At 38.4% G+C, this 27,047-nt stretch overlaps 1 protein-coding gene across 1 annotated transcript in view; it reads right to left on the bottom strand.

The window, feature by feature from the left end:
- Positions 1–3,350: 3,350 nt before the first annotated feature.
- The window catches only part of LOC140328726 (CD109 antigen-like), a 45,165-nt gene continuing 21,468 nt past the window's right edge, over positions 3,351–27,047 (bottom strand). The window contains exons 18-33 of the mRNA XM_072408523.1: positions 26,894–26,999; positions 26,458–26,575; positions 25,516–25,629; positions 25,193–25,411; positions 24,951–25,101; positions 21,599–21,775; positions 20,836–20,917; positions 20,161–20,392; positions 13,321–13,498; positions 11,908–12,095; positions 10,628–10,777; positions 9,022–9,090; positions 8,246–8,379; positions 7,430–7,580; positions 6,432–6,534; positions 3,351–4,889 (exon numbers count right to left, since the gene is read on the bottom strand). Of these exons, the coding sequence (XP_072264624.1) occupies positions 4,705–4,889; positions 6,432–6,534; positions 7,430–7,580; positions 8,246–8,379; positions 9,022–9,090; positions 10,628–10,777; positions 11,908–12,095; positions 13,321–13,498; positions 20,161–20,392; positions 20,836–20,917; positions 21,599–21,775; positions 24,951–25,101; positions 25,193–25,411; positions 25,516–25,629; positions 26,458–26,575; positions 26,894–26,999 (2,357 nt within the window). The 3' untranslated portion in view covers positions 3,351–4,704. The remainder of the gene's footprint in view (positions 4,890–6,431; positions 6,535–7,429; positions 7,581–8,245; positions 8,380–9,021; positions 9,091–10,627; positions 10,778–11,907; positions 12,096–13,320; positions 13,499–20,160; positions 20,393–20,835; positions 20,918–21,598; positions 21,776–24,950; positions 25,102–25,192; positions 25,412–25,515; positions 25,630–26,457; positions 26,576–26,893; positions 27,000–27,047) is intronic.

Raw genomic sequence — 27,047 nt, 5'->3', positions numbered from 1 at the left:
GCTTATTTTATGTGTATTGTGTTTTTTAATTTTGTGTAGTTTATTGTTTGATAGTTTGAAACAAAAAAATAGAATTATGGAAAAAAAGTAACATAAAAAATTAAAAGGGATAGAAAACAAATAAATGGGCATTATGTACTGGGACAATATCAAATATCAAATGTCAACAAGCAGTTGGTGTGTATGTTGTGTAGAATAACTAACTATTAGGGATCTGTCGTGAGATATAGAGTGGAATAATATGTATGAGAGCTTTAAATAAACTTATAAATAACAAGTTAAAACGCATGCTAAAATGTGTAATTTCAAAGTCTAAAAACTTCCTAATCATTTAAAACAGAACCATTTTGAGTGGTAAAACTGCTCAAATACACTTGAACAAGCCCTAGGGTTATAAATAATAAAAAAGGTCTAATTCAAACTGGAAATGAGGTTATGGGACATGTATTGCTACAATATGCCAAGAAACACTGCCGTATGGCAGCATGTAGCGCCTCCCTACATATAGCGCCTCCCTGCTGCAGCCCCCATAGGGAATAAATAGGGGCAGCAGTGAGCCGTACTGGTACCATTTATTGCCGTCAGCTGTCAAATGTGCGGACATTGGTGCCAGCAGCAGGGAGCCACACAAATCAAGCAAGCAATCAAGCAATCAAGCAAAAAGTCAGTCAAGCAGCAGGCGTGAACCTGTCCTAAGGGTTAAATTGAGGGTATATATATTATTGGTAAAACAATGTTACAACTAAACTGTACAATCTTCTTAACAAGAAATGTATATATATATTGTATTAACATACAGACATGAATAAACATACACTGCACTGCATATTAGTTTAAGTGATTTTTTGTGAAGTGAAGCCTCGATCAGACTTTTACTGCAATGGAATTATTATTATACAGTATTTATATAGCACCATCATATTACACAGCACTGTACAAAGTCCATAGTTTGTGTCACTAACTGTCCCTCAAAGGATCTCACAATCTAATGTCCCTACCATAGTCGTATGTCATTATTGTAGTCAAAAGTCAATTTTTAGGGGGAAACCAATTAACCTCGCTGCATGTTTTTGGGATGTGGGAGGAAACCAGAGTACCCAGAGGAAACCCACACAGACACAGGGAGAACCTGCAAACTCCATGCAGATAATGTCCTGGCTGGGAATCAAACATGGGACCAAGCACTGCAAAGGCCAGAGTGTTAACCCCTGAGCCACCATGCTGCCCAATGGAATAGACCTATGGTTACTACTGGTACAACGCATAGAAAACAAATTACTATTTAAAACATAAATATGCAAATTTACCTATTTTTCAAAGCTTTGTCTCGTACGAATTTATATCACATGCAAAAAAGTTAATAAAATTAAAAACATTTTATGTATAGCCCAAAATGTATCATGCATATTGCCCCAAATGAAAAGCGTTTAAAAATATCTGCAAGGTGTTGCTAAAAATGTTATGCACATATTTGTAATGCACAAAAAGTGTTAAATTTGATTGAATACTTTATCGGTTCATGCATATATAAACCACTTTTTCCCAGATCAGGATTTTCTTAATTAGAGTATGCAGTTGTCAAGAATGACCACATAAAAAAACAGGCGGATACAGGTTGTATTCTTACGAAAGGTGGTAAAAAGGATTAACTTTCTCCCGAACAATATGTAAATACCTTGGCTATATCTGCATTTTTTTCTTAATCAAGGATTCAAAACCTATATATTTTATATCTTAAAAACAGTTTATATTTTATTTAATTCTGGCCTTTCTAATCTTTTTTTTCTTATTAACAAGAAAATAAAATACCAAATGCCATACAGTATCTTAGAAAAAACTTGCTACAACATGAGTATACATCAGTTCTCATTAAGAAATGAATTGAAAGAATGAATGTTGGTGGCCCAATGGAAGGTGTAAGGAAAACAATTGGATTCAGTATTGCGTGAAAGCAGGCTCACACTTGAACACATTCTTCAGCATGAAAGTGCTAAATCTTGGCACCTCTTCACATAAAGGTAACTAATTCTGTTCAGATCCACCTGGCATACAAAAGCTCAAAAACATTTGTGGCTTGACTGGTTTATGGTTGAAAAAGGCATCCTCAGAAGAATGCCCTTCTAAGGTAGCCATTTGTTACAATGTTAATTCACCAAGGTACTTGTGCTTTCAATACAGTGAGAGTTACACTTTAACTAATAGATCTGATAAGTTTTATAGGTCTTATGGGTCCCTGTATTTTCCCTACTAATTTTATTCTGTAATACCAGTTTGGTCTTCTTGCTAGATATGATAAAACTATATGCACATTTTTTAAAAGAAAATATTTTTATTTTATATATATATATATATATATATATATATATATCCTTTGTGTCATATAAACATACACATTTTAATGACAGTGTCCATCCTCACATCACAGAATATACCAGATCACTACTGTTATTATTTTTACTGCAAGCTATGCCATATAAGTGATATTTCTATTCTTTGTTCCTTTTCCTTTTCTGTCATTTGTAATATTCTAATGTTGCTCCACAGCAAGAAATGGTAGGTTCCCATTGATGCACCTCCATATCAAATACAAAAACATGATCATTTTCACATTTCTTATGGATATTTATACCATTTTACCTTTAAAAATGAACACAAAGCAGCTACATATATAGTTCATACATTTTTGTGTACGTTTAGTAATTCTTTTCATCTCCTTTGGCCATTCATTCATTTGCTGTAGTGGTGACGATTATCTGACATATATACACAACCTTAGAATTGGGGAATCTCCTGGTGGAGCAGCAAACCATTGATTAGTCATTACCTTTGCCTACCCTGCTCTCCTATTCTACCATGTTCTATCTGCATCCACCTATTGGCTATAAGTTCTGTTTTTTCATCCCCCAGTCTAAGTACTGTTGGCTAGGTAATAAATTATATCAAGAAAAAATCAGGTAATTCTGCTAGCTGTATGTAAAAATACACTTGATTATTTTAAACTCTATAAAAAATATATTTTTTTTATGGAGTTTAGTTTCCTGATTCTGTTTGTGTGTAGTTTCTGAACAGGAAAGCTGGTCTTGGTCAGTATATAAATTACTGTACCAAGGTGAAAAAATGTCAGTGCCAGGCCAAATAAGAACAACGTGTCAATAGGTGCAAACACCTTACACTTTATTACTCATGCACAGCTCAAAAGGAACAGGTAAAAACTAGACTGGTACCTGAATAGTGATTTTGCTGACTATTGTCTACAGAAGAAACTAGGGTGACATGGTGAAACTCAGCATTGCATGCTGATTGCTGTACCTGGCTTTATTGACAATGGGAGTAAGAATGAGAAATACAACTTGTACTTGAGAGAGATGTTTATTAACACTTTAAAGAGTTGTTCATAATGAGAACATTGGGAGAAAATTCTGTTCACCATAGGAAATTTACTTATAAGATCCTGTCATTGTTAATAAAAAAATCTGGTATATTTGAGTATTAAATGAATCAAGAGAAGACTATGAACAGTACTATTAACACAACAAAGACAGCTTCTTCCATGCATTTGCATACCTAAAGCAAAATGTCACTAGAGCAACATGGGTCATTTTCATATTTTGGTTCTGGGATGTAACTACTTGATAAAAAAAACACTTGTTAAATTCAATCTAACTATCAAAATCACTAGAAATTAACCATTAGGTTGATATTGGATTACTAAACAGAAGGAAAATATAGCTCTTTATTGAGTAAGCTATGTAAGTAACATGCAGCGGAATCTTGTAGTGATCAATTGCACACGAATAGAGAATTTTGTGAACTTGAGAGACTGTTATTATTATGTATTAATATTAATATTAACTATTATGTTCACTATTACATGTATGTTTCATGTAGCCTACTACGTAAGGAGCTACTTGTACATCTGTTTAGAGACCAATTGTAATGTTTAGCTATTTTTCACTATTATTGTAAAAGTAGGACCACAGTGAGCTACTAAGGTCTGTAGCCAATCTGCATAGTAGCAAATAATTACCAAAAACTACTTATTATTGTAGATAAAAGACAACTGCAATCCAGATCATTTTTTTCATAAAAGTACTAAAACAAAAAGATTGCATCTACTAGGGTCTCTTAACTGTGTCTATTGTTGTGTATATTTTGCATGAGACACACTAAACTATGTCACTTTCTTTAGAAGTGGGGGACATTGAGTAAGTGTGTGTGGGGATCAGTGGAGGTAATATTTTAACATGATTATAAAAAATATATCATGGCTGGAGTTGTCTTTTAAGTTAAACAGGTTATCACCAATTGTAGATGATTGCTGTTTTTGTGGCACTGTTGATGTGTGCACAGATAATCAAAAATCACACTTTGTGATACTATTTTGCAAAATAAAATAAATAAAAGTGGTAATTTTTAACATTTTGTTTTATAATACAGTGATGTAGCTAAGATTTGTTTTTCCCCCACAGAACTATTTACATAAGTTCCTGTCCCACAAATGAGCTCACAATTTAATGTCCTCACTAATACAGAAGTAATACAAAGTGTAAAACATACAAAAAATAACATGTTATATAGCAGGTCTGTTGGTGAGTGCTGATTAAAATTACCTAACAATATAAATTTGGATTGCTAGGAATAAAACCTAACAATTAGAACCATAGGTGTGAAGCACAGAGCCAAGATGTCCCATGTTCCTATAGGCTAAAAAAGATAAGAAAGAAAAGACATAAAAATGCAGAGTGTGAAAAATGTGGGTTTGTAGGCACTGTTGGTCTGGGATTTTTTTTCAACATTTGATTGACACTGAGTACAGTTAAAGCCACAGAAATCACAAACTGTTAGGTTTTTCATTTTTGCAGAGTTATATGAGCTGGATACAGTGTTTCCTGAAAAGAGAAAGAAAATTTTATTAGAAAAAAGCAGATGAAGACACTGTTAGCCCACCTGTGGTGCATCACACAGCTATGCACTATTCCTTTCATGCAATGTATCGCAGTGAGAATGTAAACAAGCCTATGTACTTAATTTTATTGGGCTGATGGGCGGTAGGCAAACTATTCAAATGAATAGACTTCCTTTTCCCACTTTCATGGTAGTGCATCCTACATTGCACATCTATGTAGGTGTGCTATCTCAGGTGCATAGTTATAAATCCAAGCTTGAAGCCAACATTGTTTTTGATTTAGTTAGAATAATGGGGCTAGAGAACAACTAAATTTTGATCTTTTACTAGAAAACCAATTGAAGGAAAATCTTGCAAAAGTAAAACCTTTTCTGGTGGCAACTGTCTAAAACCCTGTACAGGCAGCCAATTGGCATCACAGAATTGTTGCCGGAAATGGTCTTTAGGGATCGTTTTTAGTGACAGATGAATGAATGAGCACTGTACACACAGCGCCATTCTGTTCTATTGAGAGGGTTGGACAAAAGAGGAGCACCCAGCCGTGTTACTCTCCATAGGCTTAAACTGCAGTTGTTCCCAAATAGTCATTTACAATCCTCTCTGGTAGATTGATGAACGACATTGGGGGACAATTATTACGATTAAATACGAATATTCATTTCAGGTGGCGAATTTCTGAAATCTGTACATGGCTTAGGGGCATTTCCCTACATTGGTGAGATTACCTCTCATTTGCAGTTACAGGACAAGGAAGTAAGGAGGAGATATCCAATGAGACACAGGTAACATAAAAACTGACAGAAGTTTAAAACATCCCCCTATGCCATCCAAACTAAATAAGTAGGATTTTAGCTGTTCGCTAATATGCACATTTACTAAGTATTCATTTTTTTATAGTTTTTAGAACATTTTTGCTTTGAAAAATCAATCATCTCAAGAAATATAATCTGGCATTGATTTTTTTTAAGCTTCATTCTAAATCACTCTGGCATCATTAACATCCTAACTTGTAACCTAAAACTTTATTTATATTACATTCTAAATTCAGCCAGGCAAAAATTCCCATTCAGTACAACCCATGTGTTCATTTTCTATTTACTGATTAGTGTAATAAGTGACTGCCTAACCAAAAAGAGGAACAATATAAGAGATATTCATACAATTAGATCAGGATGAAAACCTGCTTATTTCAGCATATTTTTCCTTTAATACACTTCACAAAATACTGTCCAGTGTAAAACTGCACATAGTAACAACACCCCTCTATTGTACTACCAAACAACATGAAGTTCATAAAAATATATGTATCTATGACAAAAAAACACATTACAATATTACTGTCCCGGTTTTAGTTTGCCTTAGATTTAAATTTTGCCAAACCACTTTATGGACTTATATGTCAGGGGACAGTAGCAGCTTGTTGCAACTGCCTGCCTACAATGTGATACCATATGACAACCATTTTCCTTTATTTCAATGACTCTGGCCTTCTAAAACTTACAATGATGCAAATTTAGACACTTACTTGTATTGTAATATTCAGTAATTGTAACCACAGCATCTTGACTCCTTGCAACATTGGCAGAACGAATCATAGGAACAGACACTGTAACAGTATCTCTGGTCAGCTACACAGAACACAAAGTTATGGTGTATTATTATCATTCATGATACAATCGGTCTTGTGATCCACAAGTTGCTAGTGGTTTTTTATATTTTAAGATCTAACTACCATGCAGGTTACAAAGAAAGACATTTAGATATTCCTTACTTTAAAATAAGCAAAATAAGGACTAACTTCATATGTAACCCTAAAGAGAAGGTCAACAACAATGTGGCCTTCAAATAAATAAGTGGTTTCTCACAACTGATATAATGTGTGTATAAATCAGATGTTCAATTCCTGGGTTGCAATTCTACCTTGTGAGTGTTAGACTAACTACTTTATAAGCAGATTTTGCTTATAAAGCATATATGGATCATTAGTAGAAATCACCTATATCTCATATTGGCCTAGTTTTAGGGCATCCTTATCTATCATAACTCAATTTGCCCAGATATTTGACTGACAATTGTGCAACTGTTCAACTCTGAGACAAAATTATATTTAATAATTAAAAGCTACACATGTAAGAATATCAATGAACGCTTAGCATTTATGATCTAATGCTTTGTAAGATTGAGTGTCATGTTTATGTTGTTACTATCTATAAAGTAACTTTCCTAAGGGACATTGGTGGTCCAGATCCATTTCAGGTTTGCATCCTATAGGCATCCTGCGTTGCCTAAAATAAATGAGTTCGTCTTTAAACAATCTCTGTGTGCCTCTCTGTATAAACCTTTGAATCTTTGTTCTGGGCTTTACCTAGAACAAATATGTTGTTTGCCCAAATTGATATTAAGGCTTTCATTTATTAAACTTTAAAAATCAAATACTTTAATAATTACTTTAAAATCACTGCAGCTAGCAGAATACTGTATTTCAATACATATCCTGTTATTATTACCATTGATGTAACTTACTGAATATAAATAGAGGTAAACTTTATTTTCTTTAGGTTCCACAGATGCAACTGGTTCAGTTATTGGAATACTTTCAGGACCTAGTTGAAATCCATTAAGAAATCCAACCTCTACAAGAACCATACCGGTCTCATTACCTTCACCCTGGAAACTAAGAAGAAAAATATGATTATGGGTAAATAATGTACAAGCGTTTATCAAAGTTTATCAAGTGTTTACAACAAATCCACCAGGTGCAAAATCAGACATCTACAACTACCTGAACAACCTATCCACCCCAACCCCAAATGAAATGAGGCATATGAGGCAGCTATGCAGCTGGTATTAAAACTGCAAAAGGGAAACAAGCACATGTCCCCCTGCTGTAATAATGCTAGCCCATAGACCCTTCATGATCAAACTTCTTTCATTCTATACAGAAACCAAGAACAATTTGTGGGGGAATGTAGTGTTTGCTATGACCAATTCCCCTCAAATGAAGCATCCCTTACAGTGCTTAAGGTTAAATTTGTTTGTGTTGACATATCATAGCAAGAGGCTATTTTATTTAAGCACCCGTGCATACAGGCTGCTATTTGAGCAGCAAAGGCTCTGCACAATTTTTGCAATGGGGCTATCTTCAGTTATTCTTGGTGAGGCAGGTTGGTTTGGTGGCAGTGGCACAAAAAGGTGCCAATACATTTATACATTTAATTATACTATACTTTTTATTAACTTTTTACAAAATATTTTTTTTTAATGTATTTTTTTATTGTCAGAAAATTTAGGGTGGCCATATTGCAAAATTTGAGATTAACATTATCTATATATTCTTACCTCATGCTTATGTCTAATGTCAACTTGTGAATATTACTAGCATCTTCCTTCACATTCAGATCTAAGTTGAATGCTTCTGACTCAGTACTTCTCCTGCGCCGTGATAGTGCCTTTCTGTTATACACTACATTAAGCTGTAAAATAAAATGTTTTATAAATCAATTATTTAGTTATCAATTATTGATTATTTTTAATGTATCAATTAAACCTTTTATTTGAAACCTTCAAAAATTATTTATAAACAAAATTTTTGCACAGCTCTCTGCATTAACGAGAAAGTGAAATGGCACTGGAGAGTTGTATATTTCAATGTCACCAGAAAATAAAGCAGAAACTTGAGATCAGTTATGTCTTATACCTATTTGACACATGTACCTCCTGAGGTCTATTGCAGGATGCACACTCATGAATTGCGGGGGTTACCAATAGGTGGTAATGTTTAGTATTTTGAATGGGCTTACCATGCACCACAACACAGGTTAAAGAATAACTGTGACAATTCTTTCATCTCAGCACCCCACAATGGTCAGCAGGTTCAGTTTTCCAATATGTTAAATGCTGTTGTAGTAGTCTACTATTTTTTGAGGTTGGTAATCCATAGTGTTGTTTGTGGTGGCGTAAAATGTTAAATTATGTGTATAGGCATTTATTGCAATTGAGTTATTTTTATTTTTGTTGTCCTGAATAACATTAAAAGCATTTTAATATTGATTTTAAAAATATCAATTTAAAGTTCTTTAAGCTAAACAAACATGCAGGGCATATTTTTTTCATACCTGTACAAGAGCCAGTCCATATCCAACTGCAGTGGCAGTGACTGATAAAAGTGGTTGAGAAATTTCAATCTGGCAGTGGAAAAAAAAGTATTAGTATGTTTATTTTATCAGAAAGCCTGCCCTTAAGCAAATGTGACAGCTGCCATTACAGAGCCAGACTGCTAGTTACCAGATTTACAAGATTATCTGATAGCTTTAAAGCTTTGATCTAGGAAAACATGTAGTACAGTCCTGACCTAAAGAGGAATTAAACCCAAAACGGTAAAATAAAAAAAATAGACTTACCTTCAATCCTGAATGGGGTCCGCGTCGTCCCAGAGCCAGCGCTCCGAGCGCCGCCATTTTCTCTTCTTCTTCCTGTTCTTTATCCTACATCACCCAGGCCCGAGAGGCTCCTTCTGCGCATGCCCAAGATGCTCAGACATGCACAGAAAGAGCGCCCAAGAGCCTCCTGGAATGCCTGACATATGTATCCTGGGGGGCTTTGCACTCCCATTCATTCTCGACCACCTAGGCAATCGAGAATTAGGGGACGGTGCTTCACCCTTTTTTTATAAAAAAAACGCTGTTGCAGTTAAAAGAAAAACAAAGACACAGAATTTTTACTCTACATAAAAGGGTTGTCTACCCATATATGTAAAGTGAAAATTGTGAGTTTAGGTACGCTTTAACTGTAACTTTTCGCTCACTCACGCACACTTTTTCCAGATTATACATTTTGTTTAGGATAGGTTTAATTTATAATAATGTACAGTATATTACATGCATCTTTAAAATTCCAAACATCCAAAGAAAGGATGTTTGGAAAAGGCTTTAGCAGATACAAGATCACAGCTGGTACCTGGTCAATTGGTGTTTACATATGTATTTGAAGAAAAGGGATTCTTCAAATTAAAAACTTTTCACTTGCCCTGAGAAATCTGACATGAAAATTAAATGCCTACAACACAAATTACTACTTTCCTCATAAGCTACTAAATTGGCCCACTCCTGAAAATTGTTAGTAACAGGAAGGGAAATATGTCAGTTGCTACAATGGAAAGATAAGTCTATTCATTTAGACACATGAACAACATTAACTTTTATTTACTTGTCTGGCATAATATTTATACCAATTTTGCTGTCATTACTGTTAACAAAATCTTCAGAATGAGGTGTATGTACTAAACAACATAGCAAAAAATCAAATCATTAGACAGTCGATCCACGACTACCATCTAGTTTTGCCATCATATACCAAAAAATATTTTGTGGAAAGTTGCTTTAATTAGGCAGATGGAGCTGAAGAGCAGGGACTTGGCAAAGCAAGAAAGATTGTCCGAAAAAAGTTCATGTGGTTTGAAAATAGTAAATAACATGTATAAAATAATGAATATATTTAAAAAAATGGTAGGCATCAATTTGCAAGATTGTTCACATTGTTAGCACCTCATTCTGCTAACAATGATTTTCCTTCATTTTGTAATGTGATGCCAATCTGTCATTTGTTAACAAACTTTCATCAATGCTTGTACAAGTTTGTTAAATCTAATGAATCATCTTACTTATAATCAGCTTTACAAGCTATGATGGGCACTGTTTAAGTTTGAAATAATACTGAATTTACCTGCTTCCTTTGTAATACTAGGTTGGAGTTGACCTGGAATGTTTTTGGTACAAATGAACCTGGCCCAGTAACATTTACAACAAGAGATGTTTCGCCTCTTGGCAGAGCTGCTGCAAACTGAGATAGAGCCTGAAGAGCCATTACTGTGTCCTTAGGAAAAATAAGAACATTCACGATTAAATCATGGTAAATACTAGTTGCTGAAATTTAGCATCATAAATAATCTGACTTAATGTACATTGTACATGTAGTATCTGATTTTAATCTCAATAATCACTTTTTTTCCCAAAAGTGATAATTTTTTGAAAAAAGCCTTTAAACAAACATAACCAAAATAAAAACTAATAAAAAAACATCAGCTCAGTTCACAATAGCAATGTTACACAAGGTTCAAAGCAAACCTGAATTCCTAAATACTTGGTCTTCCTAAATACCTGATCCTGAGCCGGATTAGGCCCTCAGCCTACAAAGTATGCAAACAAAGTCATCTGGGCAGCATGGTGGCTCAGTGGATAGCATGCTTGCCCTTGCAGTGCTAGATCAGAGGTTCAAACACTATCTGCATGGGGTTTGCAGGTTCTCCCCATGTTTGTGTGGGTTTCCTCCCACATTCCAAAAACTTACAGTTAGGTTGATTGGCTTACCCAAATATTGACCTTGAACTGTATTAAAGACATATGACTGAGGTAGGGACATTAGATTGTGGGCCCCTTTGAGGTACAGCTAGTGACATGACTATGGACTTTGTAAAGTGCTGGGTAGATACTGGATAATATTAAAAATCTGGGGGGTTCATAGCACCCAAAGTCAACTGAAATTGAATCTGTGAACTGACTCCAAAAGGAGATTTATATTAGTAAACAGGCTCAGGACATACAGAGCACTAACAAAACAAGCCGGCACAATCAGGGATCAAGCAAACATCAGTGGCCATGGGCATCAGGTCTGAAATAAAAAATAATGAGCAGTTGGTAAATTAGCTGCCAAGGGTCCATACACCCTGCAGTAATAGATATGGACACAATATTACAGAAGGGAAAGCTACGGACAGAAGCACAATAATTTGGCAAACAGGAAAAACACAAAAAGTAAGTTGATGGAATGAGCAGAAGGTTCAATTTATCCAGACATTAGATATAAAAAAAGGTTTACTGTGAGATGGTTTAACTCTACCGAAGTGAAAATTTCACTGATGATATCGATACTGGGCTTAATGAAAGTTGTTAGAATTTAGCTGGAAAGCTAAGGTAACCATTTAATACACAAGTAGTGATATTTACCTGGGTAGAGACATAACCACCAAGTTGGTTCCTCTGCTGACTAATCCATTTCATGACAGGGATACCATCTGCAATTCTGTTTTGCCGGTGGAAGGAGAGCAGTGCATAAGCTGCTGTCTCAATATCTGTTGTTCTTGGTTGCCAGTAGAAGTTGGCAGATTGAGGTGTGGACCAGTACTTTGTCCCTCCTAATACATAATGAGAAAACAATACAAAATTGTACTATTTATAATTTTAGAAAATGAGTTATTAAGAGGTAATTTTTACACAGAAGGCTGTGCAAATTTCAGCTAAACACACATGCAGTGTGGTTTAAATCATCTGTTGGAAACACTATTTTGCATAGCTTTATGTATATAGTCTATGTATATACAGTGCAGTTTATGTGACTGTTCTTAAGCATGCAGTATACGAAGCCTCTGCCTCACAGAACCTGTTGAAGGTGCAGACCCCTAGGTGGGGCCAATTTCACTCTCTGTGTACATTTCAGAAAAAGTAGCCACAATACGATTCTTTTCTACACTTAGTAAATGTTTGATGCTCCAGGCAAACTGAAATCCATTGGTCTATTTACCTAGAACAAGAAAGTTTAATTTAACATGAACATGTCTATGAACATCTATGTTGAAGGATTATTATAGCTTCAAAATTCCAGTAGTACTGTACTCGATAAACAATTTTTACCATTGGCTTAGCTGTCATATTCTTTGCCATGTAATGCAAGCTGATATGTAAGGTGCAGAGATATGTAGGTTATTTAAACAGTAAAATTAAATATAAATGCTGTTATAGGCTACGATTACATCATGATTTAGCGGTAACAAGCTTGATAACTCACAGGTATGTATGTTACATGCATTGGTACTCTTAAGTGCTATTCATTCTGAAGGGCACTCCAACATACTAAAGCAAGGTAGCATTACCTCACAACTTTGCACTACATTCCCAAAAATAATGATGAGCTTTCACAAATACTCTTTACCCACTTCACTTTACCACACTTGTGTTACCCCATTGTAATGTTACATACTCACATGTATGAATTTTATGGACTTTTATGGACTTTTTATTTATAAAAATTGCATAAAGAAACAGAATATGAAAAAACATCATACTTTCTATCTAAATGTAATTGTAATAATGATGAGGTTTCACAAATACTCTTTACCCACTTCACTTTACCACACTTGTGTTACCCCATTGTAATGTTACATACTCACATGTATGAATTTTATGGACTTTTATGGACTTTTTATTTATAAAAATTGCATAAAGAAACAGAATATGAAAAAACATCATACTTTCTATCTAAATGTAATTGTAAATGTCTACAATTTATATTATAATCATCTTTTTTATTATATGAAACAAATATCAGTTGAAAAAATATCATGTATCAGACTGTTTACTTACCATATCCTATATTGGTTGCCCTGGAATTCAGAAGGTTCAATGCAGCCTGTGCTCTTGTGCTGTTAGCCAGTGTTAATGCATATGCAACAACTGACAAGGTGTAATTGCTGGCAATTCCTTCATCATATTTGGCTTCTAAATATTGTACAGCTTTCTGGACATTGGCCTCAAAAAGTTTCTAAAGAAATGAATATGAATAAATGATAATTTCATATATTGACCTGTCCTACTAAAATATGGTGAAGACCTTAAAACTAGGACAAATATTATTTAGTAAACTTATTGGGCCTGATTTAATAAAGCTCTCCAAAGCTGGAGAGGATAAACTTTCATCAGCTGATCCAACAAACCTTGAATGGATTTCTTTTTGAAATTGTATTTTTATTGAAAAATTTTCAGGGTACAGAAGAGAAAAGGGAAGTACACAAAAGGGAAAAAACATTCTTAATCATAACAAACCACATCTGAGTTTCAAAGGTGCAATAACCATTTCCTGAACATAACACATAATATAAACATCTTAGGTGGTGGAGGTCGGAAGAACAAAGGAAAGGTAGTGTGACATTAGCAAACAAGAGAGGAGGTATGGGTATCAGCTGGGCAAGTTAGCATAATAGCGATCCCATGCCTCCCAGACCATTTTAAATTTAGCCACTGTGTTTCTAAGGAGTGCCGTGAGGTACTCCATAAGGCGAATCTCTTGGATCCGCGCATAGAGATTTCCCATGGAAGGAGGTGAGGTCGCCTTCCATCTGGAGGGGATCAGTGTTCGTGCTGCAACTAAAATATGGGTTGCTAGTTTTTGAGGGTTGGGGAGGGTTGACCCAAGAGATGAGAGAGAGGGTCTAATGGCACAGGTTGTTGAACCACAGCCGATATTAAGTCATTAACCCGTAACCAATACTCCTGAATTAGGGGGCAGAACCAAAATATCTTGTCAATCGTGCCTCTATGATTTCTACATCTCCAGCACATGGGGTTAACATTGGGAAACAATCGGTGAAGGACCGTCGGCGTATGGTACCATCGGAGCAAAATTTTATATAGATTGTCTTTATACAATGTACAAATAGAACTTTTGTGTGCTGCTTCCCAGATGTCAAACCAGTCCTCTGGGGATAGGGTCCGACCCAGAACCTCCTCCCATTTGAGCATGTAGCTAAACTTATTGAAGTCCCCCTGTGTGGAAGTGTGTAGGAGACGGTAAATAGTAGAAACCGTGCCTTTGGCATGGGGGCCTTCCATGCATAATCTTTCGAATGCAGTAAGGGCCTGGAAGGTGGCTGTGGGTCGGAGTGACAAAATATAATGCCTTATTTGGAGGTAAGCGTAGAAAGAGGTGCGGGGCAGTTCCACTCTGTCACCCAGCTCAGCAAAGGAGAGCAACCTCCGCTCAGTTGGATGTAAGACATGTCTGATTTGGTATAGACCTCTGTCCTTCCAAGGACCAGACATCGATCCAAACAGGCTATCTGGGATTTGCGGGTTAAAAATTATAGAGGTTAACCTCGAGGCTGGGGATGCCAGACCATATTTGTCCTTGCAGGCCCTCCACATATTCCTTGTGAATAACATGGGTGCTGTTAAGTCAGACTCCGCAAGGAGTAAGGAGGAGCTCCACAACATAACATTGGGGTGTATAGGGGCTATCCATTCCTCCTCCAACTCTACACAAACACTAGGAGGATGAGGGGATGTCCATTGCTGCAGATGTCGCAAGTGGGCCGCCAGGTAATATTTATAAATATCCGGCGCTCCCAAACCTACCCCCCCCCTAGGAGTACAAACAATGCGCTTAGCTACTCTATGCCTTTTATAAGCCCAGATAAAGCGCATAAAGTCTGTTTGGACTCTTTTCAATACCTGAGGCGGCACTCTAACTGGTAGTGTCTCAAATAAGTACAACAGTTTGGGGAGGAGCATCATCTTTACTGAGGCTCTCCTACCCAGCAGCGACAAGGGATGACCCTTCCATTTACACAAAAAGCTGTTCACCTCTCTGAATAACGGGGGAAAATTGTGAGAGTACAATTGGGAGTATGTGGAAGTGATTTGGGTCCCCAGGTAATGGAGGGAGCACTCCTGCCAGGTAAAGGAAAAAGAGTCCCGTAGGACCTGCAGCTCTGATGAGGGGATATGGAGAGGCAATGCCTCCGTTTTAGAGAAATTAATTTTAAATCCTGAGAGTTCACCATATTCTTGCAGTTCTCTCCATAAATTAGGGAGAGAGGTAGCCGGCTGGGACAGGGTCAGGAGAATGTCATCTGCATAGAGAGAAAGCTTGTATGCTCTCCTTTTCACAGGCACCCCATGTATACTGGGGTTGGAGCGGATGCAGGCTGCCAAGGGCTCTATGCACAGGGCGAAGAGCAGGGGCGACAGTGGGCACCCCTGCCTCGTCCCATTCTTAATAGAGAACCTATCGGAGGAAGCATGGGGCAGTTTAACTGAGGCCGAAGGGGCCGTATATAGAGATTTGATCACCTTAACAAAGGGACCTGCAAAGCCCATTTAATTCAGGGTGGCTAACATAAAGGGCCAGCTGAGGCGATCAAAGGCATTTTCGGGGTCCAGACTAAGTATCAGAGACGGAGTCCCCTGTTTATTAATAATATCAATGATATTAATAACTCTTCTGGTGTTGTCACTCACATGTCTATACGGAATAAAGCCTGTTTGATCCCCATGAATGAGAGAGGGAAGGAACCTGGACAACCTAGAGGCCAAAATTTTTGTGAAAATTTTTAAGTCAGAGTTTAGAGCTATTGGTCTATAGCTCGAGCAGTCCAATGGGTCCTTACCTGGTTTCGGTATCACTGTGATATGAGAGGCCAACATGGAGGAGGGGATCAGTTTGCCTTTCAAAAAATCATTAAAGAGATTCAGAAGATATGGGGAGAGCTCTGGGAGGAACGTTTAGTAGTATAAGTAGGGCAAACCGTCCGGACCAGGAGCTTTAGAGGATGGCAATTGGGCAATAGTTTTTGCGATTTCCTCTTCTGTGATGGGCTTATTAAGTTGCTCCAGGTGATCCGACTCGATCCTAGGGAGGGTCACCTGTTCCAAATACGTGTCTATTTTTGGCCGCAGGGATCTACCCAGAGGGGCTTGGGCACAGTGAACCGTTTGGTATAACTTTGAGTAATAGGTCTCAAAACAGGAAGCAATGTGGGAGGGGTCGTATCGCACCTTTCCGCTCTCATCCCTAACCGCCCCTGGAGAGGAGTGGAGCTGCATATCCCGCAGTTTACGGGCCAACAATGTGTCTACCTTGTCTCCCTTATAATAGTATTGTTGACGGGTACGCTGCATCCACCAGCTAACCTTCCTCAATTCCAGGGCCCTCAGTTTAGACCTGAGGGTGGTTAATTCCCTCAAAAGGCCCAAGGACGGTTTCGCTGTGTATTTTGCCTCTACAGACTTTAAGGCCTGTGTCACAAGTGATCGTTGCAAATTAGAGTCCCTCTTGAGGTGGGAACCCAGGGCAATACAGTGTCCCCTGAATACAGTTTTATGGGCTTCCCAGAGTGTGGAGGTATGCGCCACCACTGTTCCTCAGGAGAGGAAGGTTAGTGAAAAGGTGGGCAATTCCGGTATGCGTACAATGGGGGGGAGAGTAAAAGGAGTATTGTCTCCCAGAGGGGTGGTGAATCCGCCAGTTATCATAGAGTTGATATTTCCTAATCAATTGCCGAAACACTCTGGACTGCTTTGACACCGGCGCCAAGGGCTGGGAGCGGAATAAAGTATGCCTATCCCTAGTGGAAGAGAAGGTCAAGTTAAAGTCTCCTCCCACCATCAAGTAGGTGTGGCTAAAGTCCCGAAGGCGGGATAAGACCTTGCTGAGAAAGTGGGTCTGATTGGTGTTAGGGGCATATAAATTACATAATGTGATAGACACTCCCTGCACTGCGCCATTCAAGATAATGTATATCCCATCAGTGTCTATGATGGAGCGGGACAACATAAATTTGAGGGAGTCCTTCAAAAGGACCGCAACTCCGGCCTTCTTTTTGCACAGAGAATTAGCAAGGTACACCTGAGTATAAAGTCTGGAGGCAAAATTAAATGAGCCCAAATTGTCAAAATGAGTCTCCTGTAGAAATACTATGTCTGGAGCTAAATGTTTGAACTCTCTCAGTGCCAATTTCCGCTTTGTGTTAGAATTTAAACCCCTTACATTAAAAGATAATATCCTAGTAGCCATTAGGAGCGAGAGGGAACCAATGTGCCTCAGCTAGAACCGTCCACCCAATAAAACATCCTTCGTTGAACCTGTAGGGGAGCATCCAGAGCCAGGTATTGCAGAAAGGGGGGGGGGGGGGAAAGGGGTTACAAAACACCTCCAGAACAAATAACAACAAACAACAAATAAGACCGGAGAGCAAGAGAGAAATATAAGCCAGTAGGTTAGTATTCGCCTATCGGCGAACAGGGAGGAATCAACATCCGCCGGTCCCAGCCACCTATAAGATGGAAGCAGGGAACAAATTCGCCTGGCAGATGAGTGGCTCCTCCAAGAGGGACCATTGACCCAAAGGGCCAGAGGACACGGATCAATAAACCACATCCACAACAAAATGGTGTCGGCCAACGCCGACCACAATCAGTGTCAGACCACTAGGGCGAGATCGGGACAGCCCCAGCAATAATTAGGGACCACCCAGAGCCCCCCCAGGGTCGCGATATACCCAGGCAATGCAACAATGGAACATATATGCAATTATAGCAAGGTTACAGGGCAAGACAGTTAAATCAACAGCTTCCTAGCAATTAGCAGCGTTGGAGCGGGTACTGGAGTGAACTAATAACAAAACATGCAGTCAAAGTGAGTGTAGCTGTAAAATAAATCAGTTAAAGCAGCTTCAATATAACAGAGATGAGCTTCAGTACAATAAGGGTTCTTCCCCAGTCAGCCATCCGCCACATCAATGGTGTAGGGCAGAGGGTCGTTCAGCCGGGGGTGTGGATTCCCGGCGGTCGCCCCTGGGTCTCCTTCTAGAAGAATCTTCACGCTCCCATACTGGGAGTTTTGGGCAGGTTATCCCCAAGTCTCTGCAGAAAGACCGCAGGTCCTCCGGGGACCGTAATATGCCTGATTTTCCCTCATGGCGTGCCGAGAGACTAAACGGGAAACCCCATCTATATGGGATACGGCAATCTCTATGAACAGTCAACAGTGGTTGGAGCAGGCGGCGTTGCTGTAGCGTGTGCCAAGATAAGTCCTGGTAGAGTTGGAGTGGAGCCCCATCAAACTCCAGGTTGCGCATGTTTCTAGCAGTGGACATGATTGCATCTTTCAGGTCTGCATCCATCAGTTGGCAAATAACATCTCTGGTTCTGGTTGCAGTCCCAGGTTGCTTGGAGGTTCTGAAGACTCTGTAAATTTGAACATCTCGGGGGGTTGGGCGCCCTAGTACCCGAGCGAAGAAAGCTTGTAACACCGGTTTAAGATCAGAATCTCGAGTTGCTTCAGGGAGACCCCGTACTCTGATAATATTCCTACGAGATTTATTATCTAAGTCCTCTATCAGACGTTGGAGTTCCCATATTTTCTGATCATGCTCCCCAGTTTTATGTGAAAGCACCGTAATATCCTCTTTGGCCTGGTGTATATTTGCATCCAAATCATCTACTCTGCCCGCCAGAGAATGTAAGTCAACTCGCAAGACCCCTATTTCAGTGCGGCAAGTTGCCTGCACATCCATTACTAATTTCTGGAAGTCTTCCTTAGTGGGTAGAGACTGGAGGTATTGATGCCAAGGGGGATTGGGGGAGGCCACCTGTGTGTGTTTCAGCCTCATATTGTGTTGGCCTGGGCCCATCATGGCCCTGGGCCCCAAGATGCCGTCCTCCACCCCAGGATCCCCAAAAGAAGCTGAGGGCATATCCAAAAGAGAGGCCTCCGGATCTCTGGTATCTGCTGGGGATCTCATAGCCAAAGGCTTCCTGGCCCCCACCAGGGACAAGCCCCGGAGGGATGAGGTGACCTGCTGCCTGAACGCCGCAGGAATGTCCCTGTCTAGGGGTGAATCCGGGAGGCCTGCAGGCCCGATGGCGTCACCACATGGAGAAGCTGCTGGTGAGTAATGACCCCCGACATGGTCTACAGTACTCACCGGCCCTGATGGAGGTGTCCCCGGATAGCAGGGTGAAGCTGACCCCGCGTTGCTTCCTTGTGCAGGGCGGATGGCGGAGTGCAGAGACCCCTCATCCGGATCGGAAGCCTGTTCACGTTCTCCCCGCTGCCACGTGTGCGGGGAAGGAGATGGCGCCAGCTTAGAGGCCTCAGGGAACGCCGGCGAGGGATCTCCAATATAAGCCCGTATGGAGGGCTGAGAGGACGGCTGAAGCGCTGCTGGGGTAGGGGGGAACCTCCCCACTCTTGCCTTCCGCTGCTTGCCCATGGATGGGTAAGTATGTGCCCGGGATTCAGGGGATTGTGATCGGCGTCCGCAGAGCACACAAATTACACGGGCATCTTGACAGCCAGCCAGGCCACGCCCCTTGAATAGATTTCTTAAAACTCTCTTGCTATTTGTTAGCAAATGTTTTCTGAACCAGATCAATTCCAGATTTTCTGGATCACCCAGCCTCACTGATGAAAAGCGCATCCTCTCCAGCTTTGGATAACTTCAGGCCCATTATCTCAAAGTCATGCCTTTCAGTATTAATAATAATACTGAACAAGTATTAATAAGCAAGGTTTAGCAAGGCTTCAATATATAACAGTTCTGCTTTAAATTGCAGCCTTAGACTGAAATTTTATTTAGTTAATACATTTACAGAGATGATGTGAAAGACATTTTAGGTCATATTTTAATGCTGAATTGTGCTTACCCTGTAATACTCATCTTGTAAGAGTGAGGTCACTATGTAGGCGGTTAGGGTAATGGGACCATTCTGGCCACCCTGAAGGTCTCTGTGTATTACACGACCAGGCTCAGAGAATATACCGGTGCTCATATTCTGATGCTGAACTAGAAAATTCACTGCTCGATTTAAGACATCAGGATTTATATATATAAAAGGCCGAGCTTGAAGAAAACATCTAAATACAAAAGACGTGAGCCTGCAAAAAAATGAATCCAATTTTTCAGAAGCTGTCAAGTGTATTTTCTTCAATATGACCATGCACTATACATTGATTATTACACCTCCATTATATATACCATCAACTATGTTTCTGCAAAGTCAATCAGTTAATTCTGAAGTTTTCTGAAGTGTATTCTTCAGTGTTCCAATGATTAGAAGAATTGTAATGCTGCAGTGTCCAATTTCATAACATTAATGGGCTCACACAAGACTATTTGGCACTTCAGAGGCCGAAACAAACCAAAAAACTTGAAAAGTGCAGGGAGAGAAAACAATGAAGAAAACTTAATTTTGTTAACAAAAATAAAGCAATCCAGTTTTAATGACAGTGTCTTAAAAAAACTATAAGTTTTCTAATTTAGGCTTGTATTGTTCCTATGTTATTTGGTTCGTCAGCTTATGAACACAGATTTTGCTTACCAGGTACTTCCAGATGCATCAAAATTTCCGAAAGCACTGAAAGAACCATCAAAGTGTGGATATAGTAACTCCCTTTGGTAACCTGAATGTATAGGAATACAGATTGTTATTAGTAGTAAGATATCTAAAAGGGTACTTATTTCAATAGACTGAAAGAATGAATATCAGGACCCTGAGACTGAAGGATACCAGAGAACTCTGCTTCTAAATTTATATTGAAATATTATTCATTTTAATAGATAGTGCTGATAATCAAAATAGTTGGAATGTTTCCCTAACCTAGACATGTCACAACTCTTTTATTAAAGAAGAAAAGACAAAAGCGTGTATTGAGATGTGGGAGAGTTTCACTGATACCTTGAATACCAGAAAAAAATCTCAAATATGCCAATGTTTTAAACACACAGCTTGGTATCTCCATAGGCGGGTAGAGGGAGTTGCTCCCTCTCTTTACCAAATGATAATGCTATCTGTAATGTCCCATGATTCCTTCTCTCAGTCAAAATTCAATCATTGCTAATATAATGGTGCTATATTTCTATCTGTTCCAGGATAATATTAGAATAAAGGGAATCCATAACTATGATGTGTAACGTGAATTTGTAGAGATTCTAAAATATGATAAGCAATACTGATTTCTTAATTTTATTTGTTAAGGGCAGATACTGGGCAACACCAGCAATATCCTAAACAAAGCATTTCACCCTCATAGCATACTTCTGCTTTAATTTTCTTTTTTGTGTTACAATTGACAAAAAATTACCTTGTTCCATGTAGCCTATGGATTTTTCCTTTATATTTTCAGTTAATTGATTAGTTGCCTTTAAGTAAAAAAGAACATAAATATTGGGTGCAAATACAATCATGTTTTGCTCTCCACAGCCATATGGCATAACAATAAGAGATTCAAGACCATTTATTGAAGGTTCAAGAAGATCTCCTGGTAAAACACAAGCAATATTTTTTATCAATAATTGTATCTAAATCCTGTTTTCAGTTGCTATATACATCATGTATTACCAGATTAGCTCCTTTTATCTGTGACATGCTAAGCTGCCATTGTTTTGCCCAATATTTTCATACTTATCTCCTCCTTCCTAAAGCACCTCTAAAGCCAAAGCTGCTCTTTTCTCTACCACTGGCAGTTTTGACCATAGGCGCTTCTGCCTCTTGATAGTCCCTGGGTATTTAGGTGGCTCAAACACGGCACTTAATGATCGAGCAACATGTCTCCACACTAGTGACCAGCCACCTAGCTATACTGAACTTTTTCCTGTTAAGCTGCCGCCTGGTTGCCTTTTACCCTGTTCAGCTTCTGTTGTCCAGTCTGCTGTTCCTGTGTGTTCCCATGCAGTACCTGTCTTACTGTTCCCTGTGCTCCCAGTGTTTCCTGTGTCTTCTGTGATCCCCTGTGTTCTGCTGCTGCCTGTGTTCTCTGTCAACCTCCAGTGTACTATGACCCCATGTCACCAGTGTTTCTTCATCCTCCAGTGTCCCATGAACCCGTGTCACTTGTGTACTTAACCTCTCTATGGCTTTGCTCTGACCTCTTAGCTGTCTGCCTTGACTCTGGACTGTTTTAAACTGCACTCTTGTCAACCGATTTTGTACTTTGCTTTCTGTTCTATGTTTTGCCCACCCTGGAGTGCCCAAGGACCGTAACTTGGTATCAGCCTGCAGTGTAACATCCTCACCACTAAAGGCTCTGGGGAAGACCAGGCAAATACTTAGATTCTGAGCCTTTGCCCTTCTTAGGGCTTATACCACCACTCAGCTATATGTAGCGCCCCCTAGTGGTTCTGTCTCTCTTAGTGTGACAAATATTATAGAGATGTTCTAAGGCTTGACAAAGTCCAAACAATTCTAAAAGTAAGACAATAATCTAAAATAAAAATAATGAAACGTCAAATCAAAAACAAAAGGTAAAGGTTCCCATTTAATATTCTGATTGAATGTGATGGAAAATTAGCAGATTTTACGTTTTACATGCAGAAATGCCAACACCTACCACAATCATATACATTGATGACATCTCTCATTCCGAATAGTCTGGCAAAATTGATTTTCCAATATGTTGAGAAGTCAGTTTGGGCTCTAATTATAAATGATTCCCCTGTGTATTCTCCATAAATTTGCTGGCAGGTGGTCAAATTTCTTTAAACTTATTTCAGTTCCTATTAAAACAGGGTTCGCCAAATTTTTTGGCCACTAAGCCATTTATGTGGTGGGCGGGAGCACACTAGGCCAGACCCGCCCTAATGGCCCCACCCACCACCAGGGAACACCCCCTGAAGTGAAATCCCGCTCCTCCATATGCAATGCGGAGGAGAAGGATTTCCCTTCAGTAAGCTTTCCCTATTTACCGCGACAGCGGAAGTATCAACGCTGGTCGCAGTAAATAGGGGAGCAGCTGCAAGGGGGAAGCACCTGAGCTCCAGAGTTCCAGCAGCTCTGGTAGTTCCTAACGCCCCCTGGCCAATCCGCGGGCAACCCGCGGCATTAGGTCGGATCGGCCAGGGGGCGTTAGGCCAGAACAAACTACTGGCTAGGCCGTATCTGGCCTAAAGGCCGGAGTTTGTTGACCCCTGTATTAAAAAATTGACTCATTCTGCCACCTAGGGGCAAACCTCAAAAATGCACAGTTGTCACAATAGGAAATGCTATCTGTATAAACGAACGAATCTAGAGCGAATTGACAGGAAAATCATTTATAAATAGTGGACTTTGTTTGGTATTTGCCAGTTTACCAGCTATTTGTAGTAAAAAAAAATAGCTAGTTCAAAGCTAGCTGTCAAACATGTAGCCAGTGCTTTTTTTTGTAAGAAAAAGTGCCACAACTTACATCTTGTTAATCTTTTATTTTAAAAAAATGGCATATTTAGTTATTAACATATGAATAAATGAAATTTATTGTATTTAAGGCACACACTGCACGTGATGACACTTCCCAAGCACTTAGGCTGCTCATCCACTGTCCAGTAATGAAGCAGGCATGTGCAGCCTGTATTTACTATATTTTAAAAGCCCTGAATATAACAAAATTCAGGGTCCAGAGCCTTAGTGAACTGGTAATTGTCTGAGACAAAAACAGCTAAAAATTGTAAACTGATGAAGATTTTTTGAGAATTTGGAATAACATATCTGCTTTATGCTGTAAGCACATGGAGAGTGATGTAATGGAAACAGGTAACTGATCTTTTATGTCAGCAGTTAAAAACGTGTCTACTTTTAAGTAAATGGTTTTTCGACCATTGAAAAAAATTTAGGACCTTTGATTATCCGTTAAAATGAACAAGTTGAATAAAATATGTATCCAATCCACATTCAGCATGAGGCAGACACCTCCAGGTGACTGCATGACAAATTAGGTTGGGTGCTTGGCCAAAAACTTTTAGGGTTGATAAGTCTTCATTTGGTGCTAGCTTCTAAGCTCTGCTAGCTTCTAAGCTCTGATATTGTCTTTATTGCTATAATTAATGGCATCAGTGACCAATGATCAATGAATATTTAGAGGTGGAAGGAGGAAGAGCCAGGTTTGCAACTCACAGTACCAAAGGGCAGCCTGCATATCAGAGCACCCAGCACACGATGGACAACTATTGTGCCTAAAATGAAAACAGACCTGATATGAGTGTACTATATGTGGTTATGACAGCACTTCACTCGATGAGTGTTTTACTCTTTACACTTTACATACCATTACATTTACATTACTATATATAATGTTGTGTCTTGACCAGAGGTTTGTCAACTGAGACTGTTTTTAAAATGTATTTTTATTTACCATCTAACAAAAAATTATCCCTATTGAAACCCTCTCCACATCACTTTTCCAGCAACTTTGACAGCACCTCACAATCCCAATTTGAGACTGTTAGAAGGTTCAAATGAAACTTAAAAGGTAAATTAAGGCTTAGGGTATGTTTAATACACTTAACACTTAAACACTGACACAATAAAATACAGAGATTCAGATGGATGTTCACTCAAAAAAGAAGAGGATATCTATAAAATCAATCACTGGACTATGCGAGAAAAGTGCAACACCTTCTGTGAAAGGAACAAACTCATGATCCTAAACAATATTCACCAATAAAAAAAACAGAAAGTCTTACCAACTACTGTAATAAATGCCTCTTCACTGCCTTGTACCAAATCACTGGGGAAAATGAACCTGAGGTCCCTTGATACTGTGCTAGGCGTATTTCCACTGCCATAAACATCAAAAAGCACTGCCTCTGAATAATAATACTTCACACCCTCAGGCTTTAAAAAAAACAAAGAAACTTTATTTCAGTTTTTAAATCATCCAAGTAAGTATTTAAGATTTTTTTTTAATATTGGAAATATGACTTACCCTCACAATAATATATTTGGTTAAAGTATCGGATGCTGCTTTTGAAGTAGCATTAACAGTGATTGTGATATTGCCCAATACTTTGGGCTGTATAGGAAAGAAAACAACTGTTCCATTCTCTCTGGAAATGGTCACATTGCGCTGTCCTGCTAGGAAGACTGTGGTATTATTAGGCACAATTATATCAAATGAATTGCTAGATTCTAACATGACTGTAACCTGAAAAACATTATTACTTAAGTTAATATACTACATATTTAGTAAGTATGTTACTGTAATTATCATAGAATGAACACAAAGGCACAAAATAAAAGAAAACAAACCTGCATGTCTTCTTTTAAGGTATTTGACAGCATTACTTCCAAGATAAACTGTTCACCTCTTGTTAACATATTTGGCATATTGAGTGTCAAGATAAGAGGTTTTACCACAGATAGCTAGAAATGAAAGAAAATAAATATATATTTATATATATTCAGTATTGGTATTAAACAAAAGGCTTATATCATATAAAGCATAAAGTATGAATCATAAATGAACAGCAGATAACAAATAGAAAATGCAAAGAATGCTTACAACATTTAAAGCAAAATAAGGATTACAGCACTCAGTTCAAGCTTTTTATTTTAGGGTAAATGCTGTTTGAACATTGTTCATTGGAACCAGATAGGATCCTTGGTCTATACACCATGTATACATGCATCTATATTCTAGGATTCAGCTAGATTGTACAAGCAGGGCAGCAATCATTTTTAATTGTACACTGGAAAGAGTTACTGACAGCCAGCATCATAATATCAGTGTGTGCCATCCCTGACTGATCGCCTCCAGATTGTGGCCTCTGTTGGTTAGGCAGAAATCCAGCCCTGAAAATATATTATGGAAATAGAAAGCACAATACTTCATGCCAGAAAGGAGTAGAATTTGTAACAATTTCCAATTCATTTTAGAAGCCAGTAGGTGGTTAAACCTATCTATAACAAAATAAATATAACATTATAAGCTCCGCTAAGAGGAGACTGCAAAAGTCTAACACTGCAATTCCAGAAATGTATTGTATTTGCTTATTACAATACATTTACTAGTTTTATGACAAAATGGACCTGCAATAATTGGGTTTATATCAGCCTGGATCTTTTTCTAAGTAATAATGACCATTCATTTTATAAAAACAAATATGCAGAGTAACATATGAAAGGTAATTTTGGCATTTTAGTATGAATTCTAGATGCATTTTTTTAAATTATTTAAAAATGTAAAATTACCTCAATAGGTACATCAATAAACCCTAGACCAAGTCCCTCAGACATAACAAATGCAGTGGCTACCCATGTAGTATTTTTGTCTGGCACAGTCACTTGGATATTTCTTGATAAACTTGAGCTGTTGAAAAAAATGTTATTAAGTTAGTACTTCACATTGCCAGAGAGTCAGAGTTAGTGCCATGTTTTAATTTTTTATGTAGGGTTATGTGGGGTTTTTCAGGGGGACATTTAGAAAGCTAATTTTAGCAGCTATGCTCTCTAAACACGGAGCAATTGGTTTTCAATGTCCTTTACAAATGTGGCAAATACTTTAGAGAAACATATTCTTCATTTTACTCCTATAAAACGACCTATAAATATTCTCTGTGATCTGATCATTGTGTGTGTGTGTGTGTGTGTGTGTGTGTGTGTGTGTTACATCACAGTGCAGTAATACCTTATATTAGTATCCAGCCAAATCCAGGTGTCTGTAAACTGTGGCTTGCTTTGTGTTTGTGGTAATCCTACTACAAGGTTTTCATTTATAGGCAAGATATTGAATTCTAAACAAACAAATAAATAATACATTGTTAATAATAACAGTACCATTG

The sequence above is a fragment of the Pyxicephalus adspersus genome, chromosome 4, assembly GCF_032062135.1.
Source record: "Pyxicephalus adspersus chromosome 4, UCB_Pads_2.0, whole genome shotgun sequence".
Lineage (NCBI taxonomy): Eukaryota > Metazoa > Chordata > Amphibia > Anura > Pyxicephalidae > Pyxicephalus > Pyxicephalus adspersus.
The sequence above is the reverse complement of the archived record's forward strand: the minus strand, read 5'-3'. Positions and strand labels throughout refer to the sequence as shown.